The 19,391-nt window shown below is 43.6% G+C and overlaps 1 protein-coding gene across 6 annotated transcripts in view; it reads left to right on the top strand.

Moving 5' to 3' along the window:
• Positions 1-19,391, top strand: part of ST3GAL3 (ST3 beta-galactoside alpha-2,3-sialyltransferase 3) — a 205,250-nt gene that overhangs the window by 166,290 nt on the left and 19,569 nt on the right. For all 6 annotated transcript variants that reach the window (XM_061345031.1, XM_061345033.1, XM_061345030.1 and 3 more), the window contains one exon: positions 11,004-11,150. In XM_061345031.1, the coding sequence (XP_061201015.1) occupies positions 11,004-11,150 (147 nt within the window). The remainder of the gene's footprint in view (positions 1-11,003; positions 11,151-19,391) is intronic.

The raw sequence follows: 19,391 nt of genomic DNA, 5'->3' as shown, positions 1-19,391 counted from the left end.
AAAGAACCAAGAAAGGCAGCACATTAATATGGGTGTAATTATTTCTGCGACATCTGCCCTACAGGCTTGATGAATTTGCTCTTGAAGTCTTAAAATCAAGACTTGGTATCTTGGTAAAGTTCTGCTCAAGCAGCATGAGAGTAAAGGACTGGAAGAAATTGCTGATTGAGAGGGCACTGCTCCCTGCTATGCAGGGTATCCAGGAAGATATCAGCAGGGCCTCTCTTGGCCTTTCGAGCAGTGCTGATAAGAAATAGCAGAATGTAGTGTCTGGGACCTGAAGCCAGATAAAATCAGCCTGGGCAGATGTCATTTCCTAGAAATCTGTGCCTGTCACACTCAAACAACACACTTGCAGAGGGGAGCACTTAACTCCTGACAGCTTTCTCTGAAATACAGACTTAACCCAGTGGCTGGGAATATTCTGTTTCCCAGGAGTACCCAGGGCAGGGCTGAGTCTTGTGTTGCCTTCTCACCATCCTCACCTGTGTCTCTAGGGACCCCTGTCCTTCGCTTTCTATGACTCCCTTGTTGACTATGAGGAGCAGGATAGCAAGCCAGTAATACCCTTGAGAAGCTTTTCATGAAAGTAAGTTATTTGCTTCATCCAGTTGCCTGCAAAGGTCACGGCAAAATTTTCTTTTCCTGGGGTACGATTAGCCAGCTCTGTTTCTGCATCCCAAGGGAGAAGGCTTCGTGGAATCTCTGAGGTGAGCAGCCTTCAGCATAACAAAATTCCCTAGAAGAGCCCTTTGGAAAGCATTGCAACACCACAGGATGCTGTGAGTTCACTCGTATACAGTGTGAAGACTCACAGAGGAGGGGAGAAACACTGATCTGATTTTGTAAATGAAATCACATGCTTTCTATCAGTGCCTGAAAAGAGACTCCCCTTTCACAGCTCCAGGGATTTTGCTATCTGCATTTTTTTTCTTCAAACTGGGGAAAATAAAAGAAATCTGAACAGTAAATATTTATCCAAAATGTGTGGTTGTTAATACGATCCAGTCTTCAGTCATTTTGAGTAGTGTCATGATGACAGATGTTAATTCAGAAAGGAATAGATTGGACGATTTATGCCTGAAACACATGTGTTCCTTGGCAAGCTGCATGGATTACTAGCATAGTTGGTGCTGTCTGAGCAATCTAATTTTTCCTCTGCCTCTAAGCACTGAGGGCTCCAGGACAGGGGGCTGACCTGTATCTCCAGTTTGCTATAATAAACAGTGAGGTAGCTAAACTCCCCTTGTGCTTTTATCCCAAATTTTATCTCTTCCCCTGTGCTCCAGCTGTGTTTTCTGTGCTTCTGGTTCTTCCCAAGAAAAATGGCAGTTTCTCTGTGCAAGAGAAGAGGATGCTCCTGTGTGCATGAGGTGCGAATCCCAGACCTCCTCCCCCTCTAGATCCAGCTTCTCTCCTACCTCAACACGCACAGTTATTTAATATGAACACTTGTCCTGACAACAGAAAGGGAAATTCTTCTCTTCTTAGTTAAGACCAGGTTTGTAAAGGCATCAGTATCTTACTTTTTATTTATTTTCATAATCAGAGACATACAATTGAAGAAAAATGCCCAAGCTGTTGAATGCAGAAGGCTGTTGGTAGGTCTGCTTGGAAGCTTTTCTCAGCTGGTCCCTCAGTTGTGTTCTCATCTTTTTCTGTGAAATTAACTTTGCACATAGAATCATAGAGTCATAGAATGCTTTGGCTTGGAAAGGACCTTAAGATCATGAAGTTCCAACCCCCCTGCCATGGGTATAACTGACAAGTACAGAAAACACTGTCTGACCCAGGTATCTGTGCTTTGATTGTTTAGGAAAAACATTTAAATGTAAATGTTCTGTTTGGATTACAGATTATTTAAATTCTCATCTTTTAAGAATATTAAATAATATTACTTAACAACTCTTAATTTGTAAAACAGCTATTATTAATGCAAATCTAGAAAAGAAACTAGGGCAGGAGTTTGTTGGCATCATCCCTGCCTGTTGTTCTTTTGACCTTCCTGCTTTCTCCTTCTTAAGAATGCTGGATAATTTGTATATATTCTATATGAACTCTCAGTGAACATACAAATTATTTGGCTGCTCATTTCAGCAAAGATGCCAAAATAGGAGAAGAGAGATTTTCTGTGTACTCTTGCTGTAAAAACAATGTAAAAATTTCCCTAGAGACTCACTTTAAGATAGCTTCAGAAAGCGATGAGGCTTTCTAGGCCATAATTCTTCCTGTGGTGATCCTTTGGCTTTTTTTATTGTAATGTGCCAAGAGCTTAATCTAAATGTGTGTTGTTTGAGGAGTTATTTGTATTCAAACTCGTGAACCAGTTCAGCTCCCTAAAAAAGGCTTTGCTGATGGGTGTCCTCAGATGCCCTGGGATGTCCTCGTGCATTGTTACCAAAACCTGCAAAAATAGCTTTTTTTAATTGTTTTTTGCTTTGTTTGGGTTTGTTTTTTTTTGCCTTTTGTGCAAGCATATTGTTTTAAGTGGAGCAGGTAGCTGTGCTTTTAGGTGGGATCATCTTATGTTTTGTGTTGTAAGCAAAGGGGGAAATGATCTATCGTTTTCCTTACACTGTTATCTTTGAGCTGATGTTTTCCATGCCATGTATTTGGCACAGCTGGAAAGTTCAGCTAAAATAACTTAGCTGTCTCTCATGATGAGGCTACTGAAAATGCAGAGTTTTATCCCTGTTTAAAAAAATAAACCCCAATCTCACACACTATTTTGCTGAGATTCTCCAGTTCTTGAGGGCAGTGTCTGGGAATTGGTGAGACTGTGTTACTGTGGCAGCCTGTTGTGGCTCCTGCTGTTCTGTGACATCCCATGGCTTGGTCTGATGTTCCATAGGGCTGTTGGACGCTGGCAATGTTGCACAGTGATTAGACACAGTCTGTCCTACTAGGTCTCCCCTGCCCTGCCTGCACTGGTCAGATGCCCTCCCCATACAGTTAGCTAGGATGCAGCATTTCCAAGGATGTAGGAAACAAATAGGATTTTCCCTTCCATTGCTTCTCTACAAAAAGGTTGAGCCATGGATGACAGAGCTAGGAGCAGGGACTCTCAGGAACTCATTCTCCTTCTTCTAGCCACCTGGACAACAGGACGGAGTCAGTTGCCTGGTTTGGTGCATGGCAGGAGCAGCAGTATTGGAGGTTGAAGGGTGATGGGTACTGGGGGCAGCAGAGAAAGGAAGGGTTTACAACCATCAGGGAACTCCTCAATCACTTGTGGATTTGTTAGGTGTAAATAGTTCAGGAGCCCTATAAGAGGCTGCATTTTTTCTCCTCCAGTGGCTGCTCTAGAATACAGTAGCTTGCAGGAGCTTGTAGTCACACTCGGGGGACTGTGCCCTGGGTTTAGTTGCTCTGTTTGGTAGAGTTTTTCTTGAGTTAATTTTTTGGTGACTTTTTAATTTAATTGATTAAAAAAAAGAAGTTACTCTCTAAGACTTTTAAAAAGAGTTTTATGGTTATAAAACTCAAGCTGCCAGAAGTTAAGAAAAGCAAGAGACTAAGATTGCATTTTCAACACTAATTCAATTCTCCTGTGCAAGTGTTATCCTTAATTATATGGTTACATACTGGCTCTTTTAGAACACAGCTGTCTATCTGGTGGAGAGGGAAGACTGAGATCTAGGCTAATTTCTGTAACACAAGACATTCAGTCTTGGTATAAGTAGTTGCAGAAGCTGTAGAACAAGTAGATAGGAGAGAGGAAAGAAGAGAAGGAAGGGTGGTCTCCTGTCTACAGACACCTCTTGAGGAGGTGGTTTAGCCTTTGAATGCCCAACGTGATGCTGGGCAAGTTAGATAAGAATTTCCCAAACACATTTAAGTCTTGTGGTGCAAACATGCAGGAGACATGGGTATTCAGCAGGAGAGGTGGGTGTTCAGCAGCAGCAAAGTCAATGGATTGTACTGTGAGCTTAACAAATATACTGAAAATTCAACTTAAGGTGCCTGCAGTAGAACATGAGGAGGCAACAGAAACTGTGCATTCAACTTTGCCTGTTTTCTCCGCTGTCAAATGGTGTAATACATGCCAAATATTGCAGAGATGCTCTAAATATGAAAGGATTTTTTGTAAAACACTTAGATATCCGAGCATTTCTTGTGGGAAAATTAGAAAGTCACTGTTCACAACAGAAATCCTGAGCTGAAGTTGCAGGGCGGTCCTACTTCAGTGCTTACTAACACGTGTGTTTGGCCTTCCAGCCCTGGTATTCTTTTAATAGATGTTGTAAGAGTATGACATTTCATAAACTATGTCATAAAAATAATAGCCAAATAAAGGGGCTGGTCCCTTATGGGAATAAAATACCCTGTAAATAATGGTGATATTATAGAGCCCTGGTCTTCTTTGGGATCTATTTCTGAAACTGCTCTAGATACGTTTTCATTGAAGGATTATTGTGTTACTCACAAGCAAAAAAACCGCAACACAAACATAAATTATCTAAATCCATTCCTTTTACTAAGCACTTCTGTCTTTCCTATGATTTTTCAAAACAGGAATATTTCTTCAAATTCTGGCTCAAAATCCAACTTACATTTTGAAAGAGTCCGTAGTACAGTCTATCCATCACCCTGTTTGTGCCTAGTACAGACACATCTTCTGACACACCGTATGTGAGCTATCATTTATGCTTTGACTTGTGAAATACTGCATTCGTCAGAATAATCTTCAGGGTTTTTCTGCAGCTCATCCAACATGTTCCAAGTTCCATTTTCTTCACAGAACAATCTCTTTTAACAGCGTTTTGTGATCCTACAACTGTGAACGGTATTTTGCTCTCAGTTACACTGATAAAACCATAGAAACTCATTTTTAAAAAAGGAATTCCTTTTCAATTACAACATAGCCTAAAAATAATTTTGCTCTCCTGCCTCTCTAGAGCTGGCCTTGCTCTTGTGCTACCTAGTCCTGTGAATCAGAAGACGATAGCTGGTGTTAGAACAGCAACACAGGAGGCCCTCTCTATCTCTATTTAGGTTAGCACTCAGTTACATAGGTCAAATGAAGTTTGAATTCAGTAGGCTTATTCTGAATATGCTTTTATGCTTACTCGTGGTATATGCCTGCGGGTAACTGGGGGAGAAACTTCCTACTGACAGCTACAGGAATGAACAGGTTGCCAAGTCCTAGCTAGCTTATGTGATGTGCCAGTGCCACCCTCATGTCCGAGCTGGCTTTTGTCACCGTTAAAGTTTCAGCTTTCCAAGTCAGTATTTGTGGATGGGGCAGCTTCCAGTTTCATGTGTAGCCAGGGTGCTGTGTAGTTTACATATCTGGCACAAAGCTTACGGGTTGCAACCACTACTTGGAATTAAGTTTCCCTTCTCTTCTGTTTTTCAACCTGGTTATCAAACCTAAGGAAACTAATCTCTAGCCAGTGTAGTGAAGTATCATTAGCTCAACTAATGATGAGGAATAGTTAGGTTTTTGCTTAAAGAAAAAAAACCCTCTAGTTAGTACCACATATTGGGGTGCTTTTGTCTCCATCATGCTTTGCTGCTGAAAACGCTAGGTAAAAAAATGTATATGAGATTTACATTGAGAAACATTAGTAAAATACAAATTGGAGGGGTTTACAGACTGTCAGGAGTTCTCTTGGGTGCTGCAAAGCTGTTGGGAGTTGGGGACTACCAACAAGAAAATGGTCTGGGAAAATAACAACCATTTGATTTTAGACTTAGTGGGAGGGTATTTGGGAAGAAAGAAAGCTATAAAATATTAGAAGTATAACATTTTTTGGTAATCCAACAGCTGCATTTCTTTTGACAGTAGGACAGAAGAACAGAGGGAAAAGCGTGAGTACAATCTGCAACTTCCCTGCTTCAGGCAGAGTAAGAGCTTTTCAGTGGAGCAGATAACAGCGGAACAAAGGGCTCTAGACTAGAGCATTTCTAGACTCTAGAAACTGAAGATAGGAACATTCAGAACAAGTGCTGGCCATTGGAGCCGTGTACAGAGAGTGGTAAGGGGTTCTCCATCACTTTGAGAAAGTTGGGTAAATATATATAAGTGGGGGCTATTTGGTCTGGCAGTAGACCATCAACCCAGACTGCAGGCTCTCAGCACCTCTGTTCTTGTTGCTAAAAATTCCTTGTTGCTTTGATAATCGGTGCAAATGATGCAACTTCATTTATATTACCACTTGTAGAAGAGCATTTTCTAGGCCTCCGTGTCTACTTGACCGCTGAGAAATGCAGCGTTGGCTGATAAGATGGTTATTCTCTAGTGGAAATACATCTTCCACATCTAATCCAGTTACACCTGAGCAGAAACCTTTCAAAAACCTCTGCAGATGGATTGCAGTGGTTCTTCTGTACGCTGTGGTTGTGTGACAGTGAGTGCTTGTGGGTGGCGGGTATAGGATAAACCACATTCCAGTCAGGGTGGGGGCAGAGATCCCAGTGAACACTCAGGCACGTGCTCCCAGGCACGGTGAGGTCTTGTGACTGTACATCATCCCCTGCCTTTTCCTTTCCTTCATGCCCCTTTTCCTCTCCATTTCTGGTTTTACCAGAGTTGAAAAGCAATACTGTCCATTTTCCACAGGTTCTCTCTCCAGTCTTTATCTTTCTTGTTGCTCTGCAGCAGAGTATTCCATACCCAGACTTTATTCAGCTTTGTGTTGCACATAGATGACCTTTGCAGTCTTCCTGTCCTGTTCTCGTCAGACTTAGAAGTCTTCCCGAGTAGTGCTGCTTATACTCCTAAATCCAGTAGTATGACAGGTGTGGAAAAGACAGCATCTGTGTCATCAGGATGCAGTGGCATTACTCATCATTTTGCTTAGTGTATTAGAAATGTCTTCATTCTGGGAGACTCAGCCTGTTTGTGTCTTCTACTGAGGTGTGCTTCTTGGCTAAGTCTCTGTATTTCCCCATTTTGTTTTAGTGTATGTTGTGCTTTGCCTTGGTAAATCTGAGAACAAGAGATGGAAAACTGAATGGAGACAAAAATAGTTTACAACTGACTGTCCCTGTTACAATCAGTATTCTGCAAATGGTCAGAATGAGGGATTAAAGCTGGATTTTCTTGTCCCTGTAGCTATTAGGTGAGCTCTGCCATAGGTGAGCTCTCGTCATAACCTGCCACCTCTAGTCTGTCATATCTGTATTCACTTATTCCTGGGGTGGTGTTTCTGGAGGGGATATTTCTGTCTCTCTCCCTGGGTGAGAGCTGTACAGGAGACTGGCTCGAAAGCCCTGGCCCATCCATATTCTTTCTGCTTTTTAAATTGTCTCTTCTGAAGCCTTTAGTGATGTCCTTTACAACTGTCCAATTTTGAAAACGCTCCAGGATTACTTAAAAATGCTGTGGCCTTCATAGACTTGCTCTTCAGTCACATTTTCCTTTCTGCCTCTCTCTCTCTGCTGCTTGTTTCTTCATGGTTATAACAGCAGCCCTTTTTGACAGCCCTTTGCACCATGAATGCTGTCACCTTTGTGACTGAGGGCTGCAGGTGCACAATAATACCAACAAATGATGAAGGTGGGAACTTGACACAGGGAAACACAGTTTCCAGCCTGGACCCTATGGTTTCCACTTTGGTGCCAGGAGATGATGAAGTAGTGTGGGAACATTGCCTAAGCAATCTTCAGACTCATTTACTGCCTTATTATCATTATGATAATCAGGAAGGGAGATATTACATCCTCAGGGGCCACGCTTAAGCACTTCAGGCTTAGTCACTGTAGCAGAGAACAGGGGATGCCCCCAACCTCAAACAACAAGTCCGAGCTCCCGAATCTGGCAGGAAAAGCGTGCCTCCCCTCCCAGTGCCTGCTGCTCCTGGGGTGGCTGCCTGTCTCCTCCCAGCCTAAAAAGGGACAGCGTTCCCTGACGGGAAGTAATTGCTTTGGAAACCTCGCTGAACATCTGTGTCCAATCAGACTGAACATCCACACCAGCGGCAGCCGAGCATCAGCAGTAGTGTGGAGCCTTGGAAGGGGCTGTGCTCTCGACGCCGCAGCTCCCAAGGGGGTTGCGTCAGGGGAGCAGCCTCCTGGGGTTTGCAGTTGTGGTGGTGCTGCGATTCAGAGCTTGCCAGTGACAAGCTGCAGAACAAAACCACAAGGTTTGAGATGTAGCTCAAAACAACAGGGTTTGGAGAGCCAAACCACAAAGCTGAGAATTTCAGTAATTGTAAGCCAGGAAAACAGTTTTCAGTTCTTTAGCGCTGTACAGGGCTTTGCTTACTGTATAGGTGGAAGTGTGAGAGCTGTCTGCTGAGACTCCACATTTGCCCCTACAGTTGTTTCAGAAACTAGAGCGGGAAAACACACCAAAGTGAAATACTACCCCAGGTGTCCCTCAATAATAATCTCAGGGGAACGACAGAAAAGTTACAGGGAAGGACACAGAACAAATACAAATGAGACAGAGGGAGAAACCAGAGCAATTTCAGTGCAGTGGGATAGCTGAGGAAAATGCTAACAGAAATAGTCTGGAAGAATTACAGGAGAAACAGCCATACAGAAGGGACTAGAGCAGAGTGGTTGTATTTCCAGCTAGGGATAGGGCCCACATTTATTTTGCACTGGCATTGAATTGCTGAGAGGAGCCCAAGTATGGTCCTAGTGGTTCATGCAGCACTGGGAGAATGAGCAGCTGTGATACGTGTAGTTATCTTTTTCTGAACAGCTCAAGCAACAGCAAAGAATAAAAGTCTCAAATGTTTGTAATCTTTCCTCTTTTTTCTTTAATGTTTCGGGTGTAATGTAAAAGCCGATAAGACTGCCTACTTAAATCCCAGAACTTGTGTAGAATCTCCTACAGAGTGTGAGTCCAAACAAAAGGCGACTTGTGTCCACTTTAAATGGCTTGCAGACCTTTGGTTTGAATTGTTTGCAGAATTTAGGCAATGCCATATTTAGAGTTGCATGTGAAATTGTAATTGAACTTATAAATTTATTTTAGTTTCAGGGTCACACACTATTTTTCCAGGGTGTGCCTGCTCAAACCCATGATAAGATGGTTTCACTGAATGAGTAGTTGGTCAAGATTTTTGTTTATCATCTTCATCTCTGTGAGACCTGGAGCGTGCTTAATGCAAGTGGAATCTGGGATTTTATTTTTTATTATTTATTTTTTCCCACTCCCTCCCTGGAACTGCAGGGCCTCTGCTTTATGTGTGCCTTTAGGAAATTGCAAAGGTTCACTATTTATCCAGTTTTTAATGAATCATCACAAGGAGGCAAAACTCAGCTGACACACTGAATCCCTCAATCCCTTGGTCAAATGGATGTTGGACTTTATTAACAGATATAAAGTTGATATCTTATTGTAATGGTTTTGGGGTTTTATTACCAGATATAAAGTTGATATCTTATTGTAATGGTTTTGGGGTTTTTTTAATGGTGAATCATTCCGTGGCTAAAAATGTCATTGTGGAAAATGTTGGACTGCTTTGACACCAGGCATTCTTTCTAATTCAACTATAATGAAGGAATATGAGTGTTAATTAGGATTTTTTTCTATTTAGGGTCCTGAGAGCACTTTGCTATTGTTGAAATGTGAACTCAAAAGATCCTTGCTCTGGTCAGCAAAGTATATTATGTTTGGGCAACTTTGAGAGGGTATGTGGGATCAAAGCAGAATAGCAGTGGCAATCTGCTTAGACTCCTGGTTTGGAGAACAGTGCAGATCCTCAGCAAGTTTGCTGCATTAATGCTAATTGCAGCATGAACCATCAACTAAAGTTCCTTTCTTTATGATCTGAAATTCAGCAGCTAAAGATAACCATGGGATTGTTCCGTAAAATAGCTTCTGTAAGGTGTTTTACACTTCGTGGTGTCAGAGTTCACAGGAGCTGTGCACTGTGCAAGTAGTGTGTGAAATGTAGTTGGCATCAGCTGTGGCAGAATTACAGCTGATAAATTACAGGGGTAAGCACTGCTAGGCAGGAGAGGCTCCTGAGGATTTTGCAGGGAATCCTCAACATTTTCATCAGTGCCTTGAAAGCAACCATAAAGTCACTGTTAAACTGCAAGCAACCCAAAACTGGTGTAAATAATGACTTCCAAAGCACATGCTTTTTACGCAGAGTTTAACGCCTGCCTCTGTTGCTTGTCATGGGGCTAACAAGGAAGATGGTTCAGTGCTGCAAGGAGATGTTAAATCAGATTATCCTACCAAAGCTGTTGGTTAGCAGATTAAAATTCCTGCCATCCTCCTTGTGCCTTGATCTGGATTTTTAACCCAAACAGAAATGAAATGTTAGAATGTAATAGATCTGTAAGTCCTGCCTCCAGTTATTTTGAGGACAGTACATGCTATACCCATAACATGTGTACCAGTAGGAGCAATGCTACAAAGCAGTGTGGCAGAGAGGCATGAGCTGCCCTCTAGGCAGGGCTGTCTAGCAGGGCAGCAGTACCACAGGCCAGTGTTCTCCCATGTGTGCAGGGTAAAAACTTTTCTTTCCCCTTGTACCATGAACATGCATGACTCTTCACAAGACAAGATGTCATCTTTATCAGCTTACATCTTAGTTCACATGAAACCTGACAGAAGACGACAAATCTAGGATAAAGTTGAAAGCATGAGTAGAGCTGTATGGTCATTTTTAGCTCTTTGAATGTTCTTAAAAGCATTTGCTATCCAAGGGTACGTCCCTTGGAGGCAGGTGGGAGTGATGACAGCGTGTGCTGGAATGCTTAAGCCATTATCCAAACTAGTTGAAGTGCCATTTAAGAGTGAAAAGATGGCACCAAGGAGGGGGTTATTAGCCCTGAAGCCCAGGACTCTGTCTTCCTTACACACGTGATTCAGACTAGCTCAAGTGCATCTGCACAAGCTGCTGTCAACCCTCCAGGATGCACCCACTCCTCTACAACTCTTCTGGAGTGCTTGTGGCAGTGAGCATGGACAGTGGGAACTGCTGCCAGTGATGCATTTTTGTTTTTATAATTAACATAGAATATATAATTGTGTTTGTTGGTTTATCTTTCCTTTTTTTTTTTTTTTCCTTTTTTTTTACTGTTACCAGAGTGCCTCTGATGGCTTTTGGAAGTCAGTGGCGACCCGTGTCCCAAGAGAACCTCATGAGATACGTATCCTGAATCCCTACTTCATCCAGGAGGCAGCTTTCAGCTTCATTGGTTTGCCTTTCAACAACGGCCTGATGGGCAGAGGGGTAGGTATAAAGCAAAGCAAGGAAACCATGGGGAAAGATGGGAGACCAAGCAGCAGTAGTCTTACATTGTTCTTACTTTTCCTTTGGGCCTCTGCTGTTGGGAATTGAAGGGAAAGGACTTTGGCTCTGTTATGGTGGCAGTGCTCAGCCTCCCATCAGTCCAAGGCAAGATCCTTCCTTGGGACACTGAGGATTCTGTGCAGGAGCATCAGTATTTCAGCAGTGTCTTGAGAGCAACTGTAAAGTTGCATCTGAGGCTTATAATAAAAGCATGTAAAGGTTTGTTTTATGAGGCCTTTGGTAAGAAATTTTGATCTTACAGTGACAAGTTTTAGATGCAAAAGCTCACAAAAGAAAACAGTGCAAAAGACAGTCTTAGATCATGGCTATTAACAAAAATACCTTCATGGTCATTCTCATATCTCTCACCCCCAGTGCAGCTTTTTGGAGTGTTAGTGTGGAGTAGGTGGTGACCTGGGTTTTCTGGATTATCTCACCCTGCAATGCTGTCCTCAGAACCTATTTATATTTGCTCTACCTAATATATCAACCATTAAGGAAAGTATTACTTGGGTGGGTAAATTACTCATGTACACATGTGATATAGTTGTTGATAGAGACTACACGTGACATTTTTGGGCACATTAGCACAGCTGACAAACCTAGAGAGAAGCACTTTTGCTGGACAAGGACTGCTTGCTCTGCCCCTGGCATTGTGCTTCCGTTGTTACCAGTACAGGAGATTTGCCATGTCACAGCAGGGATTTGGACCAGACAGAATAGTGTCTTGTTTTTCATGTGAAGTCTTCAGAAATATTAGAGGAGTTTGTTATGTGCAGGTCGGATGGGTGGGTGCCTGGAGATAGGAAATTCACTTCTTAAAATGCCACGTAAAAGATGTGCAGACAGATTCAGCCACACAGAATGGATCTTAAGTGAAATGTATTGCTATGTATGTACGTCTGAAAGATGTCACGGGGTTTTGGAAGCACTGGATTTTTACTCTGTGCACTGAAGGTTTCTTATTCTGAATACTTCCATGAGGTAGAAAGTAAGCTACTTCACCTTGCTGCATTCTCCAGAGCTTACACTTAGAAAGATGTGGTCTTAATTTGTCTTCCAGAAAATCAGGATCACTGCCCCAGTAAAGGACAGAAATCATCGGACTTTTGCCTTTATTTTCTCCAGATTTGTTTTTATTTTTAAACACACTATTTTAATACATAAGATATTACTTAAGCTGAGAGGAGGAGAGAGAATCCGGAAATGAAAATGCTATGAACTGAAGTTTATGACGTTTTGATAGGTTGTTTAACACACATCAGATTGGGAAATGAAGGCATCTTAATTGAAACCTGATGTTTCACTTCATGAAAGCCCATTTGAGCATTTAAAAATAGTTTATGGAGCTTTAAGGCAAGCAGTCTTTGCCCATGACCCCTGCTAGATTGTGTAAATTGTAGCTCATTCTTTCAGATGGGGCAACAGGAGCTCTGCAGGTGCATCTGTGGGCCAGGATGTTAGCATACCCTGTGCTGTCTGTGCAAGGGCACTCGAATGCAGTGATTCTGTCAGTTTAAAAACAAGTTTTACTGGAGTCTGAATTGTATCTTGGTGATACAAATTTGCTACAGACCTTTTTTCACTGAGAGTTTAAATGGGAAGAGTGGAAATCAGAGCATGTAGACCAAGAATCCATTTCTCATTAAAGATCTGAGAGATACCCAGCAAGATGAGTGAGGCAGCTAGAGTGAGAATTGCTCCACAAGAGACAGAGTGACCCAGAAGCTAGAGAACATAGCTGGCTGGGTGCAAGGTCATGCTTTAGAGATGCAGGACAGCCTGGAGAGCTTTACTCAAGAAGGAAGCCTATAAACATGGAAAAGGAAAATGTTGAGGTCTAGTAAGCAAAAGCACAGCGAACATTGTGCCCTGAGTTTCTCCTGAGGAACCAGGATGGGGCAGATTGGTGCCTCCATGCTGCAGTGTGCTGTGGTATGTTGGGCAGGCTACACACAGGAGGATCAAGGCTGGGGATGCCTTAGTAATCAGAAATCCTCATAAAGAACAGTAATATTCCACTCGTCTTTGGTTCTGATGCCTAAATAAACTTCAGTGCTTCTCTTGCACACCACATATGGTAACAATGTGCTGCCAATTAGCTTTGTAATTTGGTGGCTTTTTCAGCAAGGTTGAGGAGAGCTAGTAAAATAGTTTGAGGCTGATCTCAAAGCGTTTTTCCCAGGATTCAATAAAGGGTGAATGTAGTAACATCCTCTGCTTTGATAGTGTAATTTGGGCCAGATGGTTCTGGAGGATACTAGGGGGGTACAACTCAGATCTGCATTTTGATTGCACTTATGGCATTAGTAGCTGGAAGTCTGAGCAAGGAGCAAAACTGGTCACCCACAATGAACAGTGAATTCCCTCTGGGACCAGTAAAGTTTTCAGGAGTTTCCTCAGTCAGTTTACTGAAGTCTTAAGAAGAGGGAGAGCTGTTTCCTGCTACACTTCTCTTTTCTTGGGATAAGCTGATTATAAAGAAAAACTTTAGTTTAGGATAGTAGCAACATCTGGGGAAAATTGAATGTTAATGCCTGAAGATGAATTATCATGAAAGAAATGAGCTAGTAAAGATTCTCTGATTAAAGAATGCTCTTAAGGTGTGGGTGCAGGCTTGGCTGTGTCACTAGCCAAAAGTGTATGTATGTGATTTATGTTACGGTGGAAGTTCTCTTTATAAGGGTCTTTTGGCCTTTAAACCAGACATTACTGGTATTGCAGCTTGTAATTTAGGCATGCAATAACCTACCTTACACTGCAGACAGTTTACTGGGGGACAAGCATGAACATCAGTTCCAGGGAATCATTGCCTGTTGCAGTATCCAACACTAGGGGTGGTTATTGCCGTGGTGCTTTTTGCTGTGTAGCAAATGATTCTGTCCTCTTGGTAGCACTCAGAGCTATTGGAGCAGTGTGTTTCTGGCTTCTCTGGGAGCCCTGAGCATAGTGTGAGGTGGCCAGGAGAACATTTCAGGTTACACAAATTATCAGGACTCTGAGAACTCCAGCACTGACTGTGGTGTTTGTTTCTGTCTTCCTGCTGTGCATCCATGGAACTGCTTGTGATTTAACTTCTTATGAGATGAAGCTCTGCTGACCAAAGCTGCAAGCCTTTGATCTGTTTGTGTACTGGGAATGAATCTATAGACCCTTTACTAAAGAGATAAATGTCCTTCTCTGGAGCTCACCCAGCCTCAGCACTGACTTGATGAAGGAGGAGCCATATGCAAGAGGTGTTATCAGGCTGCATCAGGCACCTGGCCACGGATTAGCACCTCCACAGAGCGCTGACAGCCCTCATACACTCTGGGATTAACCTCTGATGCTGGAGCATTGGCATGTCCTTCCCCATAGCTTCTCTTTGCTGTTACATGTGGGCAGGCAGCCTTTCTGGAGGTGCTACTGGTGAACCCTTGCTCCTGAGGGAGTTTTTCATCTCCACTGGCTGGTCATAATGACCCTTTGTCTTGTTAGTACTGGGTGGCCCTGGTGTCAGCAAGCTTTCTCTCCTGGGTTGTTGCTGCTGGACTGTTATGAAGGCCATGTCTTGGGACCTGTTGGGTCTTTATGGAGCAGAAGAGAAGTAGGGATGGCAGGAGCAGAGCAGTCTGCCACTCCATCCTCCCAAGTTGCATGCTTGTCCTTTTTTTTGCACTCTGACAGCATCTTCTAAGGCAGGCAGAGGGACATGTAAAGGGCCACTGCAGCTGCAGTCAGTTAAATATAGAGACTAGTGTCACTGTTAAGCTTTGGGTTTGCAAGACAGTACATCTGCTTCATGGGCTGCACTGTCCAATCCTTTACCACTGCAGTGTGATCAGTCCATGATCTGCTGGGGAATGGACAATCAGACAAGCTATTATAGGGTAGCAGTTAGATGTACACCAGCTGCTTCTTGGTGAATGCTCAACCAGGTGCTTCTGCATGTGATAAATGCAAAGTAGCTGAAGGGAGTTTACTTTTCAATGAAAGAGTAGGCCATGAACTCCCATTTAGCATGGGGTGAAGCATACATGTGGTTACCAGAGAGCAGCTAGCATGTAGTTAAGTCATGCCCTTGCTTGCCCTCTGTTAAGTTCTTAGGTCCCTAAGAAATACTCCCCGCATTGCACAGGAATCTGCTCTACAGCAAACAAAGGTGAATCAGAGCTAGCACATCAGGTTAGATGTGGTCAAAGATATTTTACATGGGGTAACTAGGGGAGGTGAAGGAGGAGTGTTGGAGATGCTCTGCTTTGTCTTTTGAAGCCCAGTATTGCAGCTGATCTTGTGCATGGATGGAAGTAACTGTGAAAGCAGCACTTTGGATTGTAACCTCCTGTGACTGGGACCACTCTGAAGAATTCCAGGCATTTTTCTGCCTACAGTCAGTGATGCTAAATTGCTTTTTATGCCATATTTCCAAACTTGAAAGCTGAAGGAAGGGTAGGTTTGGGTTGTTCCTATGCAAATATAAATGAACAAAACCAAAATACAGTGACTGTTGTATATACCATGTGATGACTATTACAGTTTTGTTCTGTATTTCTTTTGAAGACTTCATTGCTCTTAGGTGATCAGGTCTGTAACTGATAAAACTAGGGCAGCAATTTTTCACAGGTAAGCATTTTTTTCCAGTTTTCCCTCAAATAAGTCAATATAGTAGTCAAACCAGATGCATTATTGTTTGTAGGGAGCTTATTCTTTAGCAGTGCCCTTTTGTTGAAAAAGGTAACAGTTGGGATAGTCTGAACAATCCAATATATCTGACCCTGAGCTGAATAAAATCCCATAAATAACTGGAATTCATTTAACATATTAAGGGAGTCAAATATTTCTAAAAACAGATTTACAGCAGTCATTTCCTTCCAGTCCAGCAGGCAGTGACACAGGAATGACCCGGGCATGGAATGAAAAGCAGCGAGACCTTTTCACATGCACCACGCAAAGAGTAGTTACGGTGCCCTGGTTCAGTCACCAACACTCATCTCCAGTGCAAGGCTTAAAGGTGGTGCTCAACTTCCATTAAGTCCAGAAGAGGGCTGGTGCCAGTCATTTCTGCTAACTGGCTTCTTTTCTTCTCTGGGTAGAAGTCAGTCTTTAAAGCCTCTTTAAGGAACAATGGAAGATGAAACAGCAATAGCTTGAGGGGAAGCCTTTTATCTTTCCCCATGCAGAAGAGAGCAGTGTAGGAGCAGTTAAGAGCACCTGTCCTGTGTCTGTCTGTACTGCTAAATGCATTTCTGATCCCCTGACCTGGTAGTGCAGACTGACTGTGTTTGCACCAACACAAAGCTTGCAGTGATCCCTGATGCACCTCAAGACCAGAGATGTTTGCCTCTCTTGTCTTTATGCTTTTCTCACCCAGGATCAACCACACATGTGCTCACCTCATCCATGGAGGACATGTGGCAGCAGGCCCCTGGAAGGTACCATGCTCCGGATGCGCAGGCAGCCTTTGACCAGCTCTGCTGCATGATGTGTTGCTCACCACCACTGTGTTTGCTGCTTCTGTTTGTCAGATGGCCTTTTGGTGTCGTCTCTGGCTCATCTGTCAGTCTGCTGTGTTCTCTCAAATGGGACCAGGCAAAGGCCTGATCCCTGGAGACCACTATATTAGACACTACATTTTCCAGATGTTTGATCCTAGACAAGCAGGCCAGGCTGGGAAACATGGGCTATCAGTTCAGGCCACGTTGTCCAGGGATGTTGCCCTTATAATTGTTTATCAGTGCTGGAGAGAGGATGCTGAACCTGGTACCCACCATGGCCGCTAGCTGGAACAGAAACCTGTGAGACACAACAGGAGGTACAGAGCTTGCAAGGACAAGATCAAGGCTTGTGTCAGGGAGCTGGCAGGCAGAGAGGACTGCCAGTGCTTTCTGGGGTCTTGCCATTCCCAACTCTCCCTGGTTGGTGGGCACCGGTTAAGGTCAGAAGCTCATCATGGCCACATCTGCAGCAGCGTTCCTGCTGGGAAATCCAGAAGCCCCATTCTGTGGCCTGGCCTGCACTGACCAGTGTTTGTGAGGCTGAGGGGCATCCCAAGAGGCTTCTGCCTCCTGAATGGCCACTGCTGGGCTGCCGTTCTTCAACCGTGTGGTTGAAAGCAGCATTGCTTGGGAGTACAGGAATACCCAAGCACACAGAAAGCCATTATGAGGAAGACAGGCTCTGAGCTGGTCCAACCCCAGATTCCTGAGACAGGACGTTAGGATTTTCATTCAAAGGCCTAGAATAACAAGAGGGCTGCTCAGTTGTTTGAGTTGTATTTTCATAATGTAAGAGGTGTGGTGGTTGCTTTGGTATGTCTTTGGGGCACGGCACAAGGGTGTGTGTGGTGAGATAGCATTGACGCATTGTGCAAGGCATAGCAAGCCAGGTTTGGCAGAGCCATGTCCATGATGCTTAACTTCTTCTGGAGTGACCCGTTGCCCACCTTGCCCTGAAGGTTGTACATGCTTCATGAGGTCCAAATTAGAGCTTAGCAGTAAATGAATTTATACGCCTGTGTACAATGAGAAGAGCTTGGAAGCTGTGTAGATGTAGCCAGAGGATAATTATAACTGTTTCCTCTCTCTGATGCACCTCAGGGGGGTTGTGGAGTCTCCTACGCTGGAGATATTCAAGGCCCGTCTGGACAAGTCCCTGTGTGGTGTACTCTAGGTTACCCTGCTCTTGCAGGGGGGTTGGACTAGATGATCTTTTGAGGTCCCTTCCAACCCTTGGGATTCTGTGATTCCCCTCGTACTTGCCACTTCTTAGAGGAGAGGACAGCCCTTTCCCCTGGACCTGGAGAGTGCTGCTGAGCTGGCTGCTGTGCAGCACAACCAGGGACACTTCTCTAGATCCTAGAGGGCCTTTTCTTTCCCATGCTGCAAGCTGGGTGGTGCTTCGTTTTCAGCAGAGGGAAGGAGTAGCAGAAGCTCAGCAGGCTGTCATCAGAGAAAAGGGCTCAGTTTCTGTAGTTTAAACCAAGTCAGGACCAAAGCACTGTATTGACTTACAGTAATGACATTTAATTAACCAGGAGACATGCTTCTTTTATGCTTCTGTTCAAGCTGGCTCTTTTTTCAACTTGGCTCCTTCTTTTTTTCAAGTCTGTCTGATTCCCCTCCAGTTACTGTTTAATCTGTCTGATGGTTGCTGCTTCTTTAACTGGAGCAAATACCCGGTTGCATGTATTTGATCCAGGCGCACGTGGGTACACACAGTTTGTGCACATTCTCTTAGCAGGTGCTGTTATCCGCACCAGCCTCAGGCTGCCCTAAGAAGTTCCTGCCCTCAGTGAATAGCAGGGATAATGATTTTTACAGTATTTTCAAGGTGGTCCTCTCTAGCCCCCAGGGTTCTATCTGCAGCAGTGGAACATGAGGCTGCATCTCAACAGTGAACATGTGAATAGCTTCAGATCTCTTGTCTTCAGGGGAGACACACACACACTAGGCTGTAGCTACCATAGTATTGGAGAGTGCCAACGTCACCAATTTTAATTAAACTAAGGCATAGTTTAATTAAAACCTTCCATCAGATTATGAGTTTCTGGATTTTAGGACAACACTAAACTATTTTGCTAAGGACACCATTTCTGATAGTTGTAGGGGCCAAACCTGACACATCTACTACAATCCAAGGGGTTAGGAAGTCTTTGGTAGCCTTTGGTATTTTAATCAGTTTTGAGAGAGGAGCAGGCACTACTGGGATACTGCATGTCAGGAACTACTGAAAAACAGAAGCAGGTGAGAAAACTGTCTCCTATTTTTCCATTAAAGCCATTGGAGGTATTATGCCTAGAATACAGTCAAAGTGACCAAAGGAAAGTTCACTTGTGATTTCTGTAATCTGCTATTCTCCAAACAGAAATAAGGATACGCCTGGAAGAAAGTTATGGTGGTTTGGCAGTCCTCCCGTAAGGTTGGGTAGTATGATTAATTCTCTGTGGTTTGTAAGACTCACATTAGAAAGTCAGCTCTTAAATGTTAACTCGGCCAGTGATATTCCCTGCAGGCAAAGACCCTGTGTCTCCCTTGAGCTGTACCGTGGGAATGGGCTCAGTGCAAGTGTGGGTGGCGTTAACACCATCGTATTCCCACTGACAACACGACACGTTCTCAAGGACATAACCGTTTACTCACTGTGTTTTGGACACTGTAACTACAGCTCAGCTGAGGGAAAGGGTTTTGTGGCATGTCCCCTTAC

Source organism: Neopsephotus bourkii, unplaced genomic scaffold (genome assembly GCF_033783945.1).
Source record: "Neopsephotus bourkii isolate Nb327-2 ecotype Australia unplaced genomic scaffold, CSIRO-AGI_Nbou_v1 NB_234, whole genome shotgun sequence".
NCBI classification, from domain to species: Eukaryota; Metazoa; Chordata; class Aves; order Psittaciformes; family Psittacidae; genus Neopsephotus; species Neopsephotus bourkii.
This window is presented reverse-complemented; position numbering and strand designations above follow the sequence as displayed.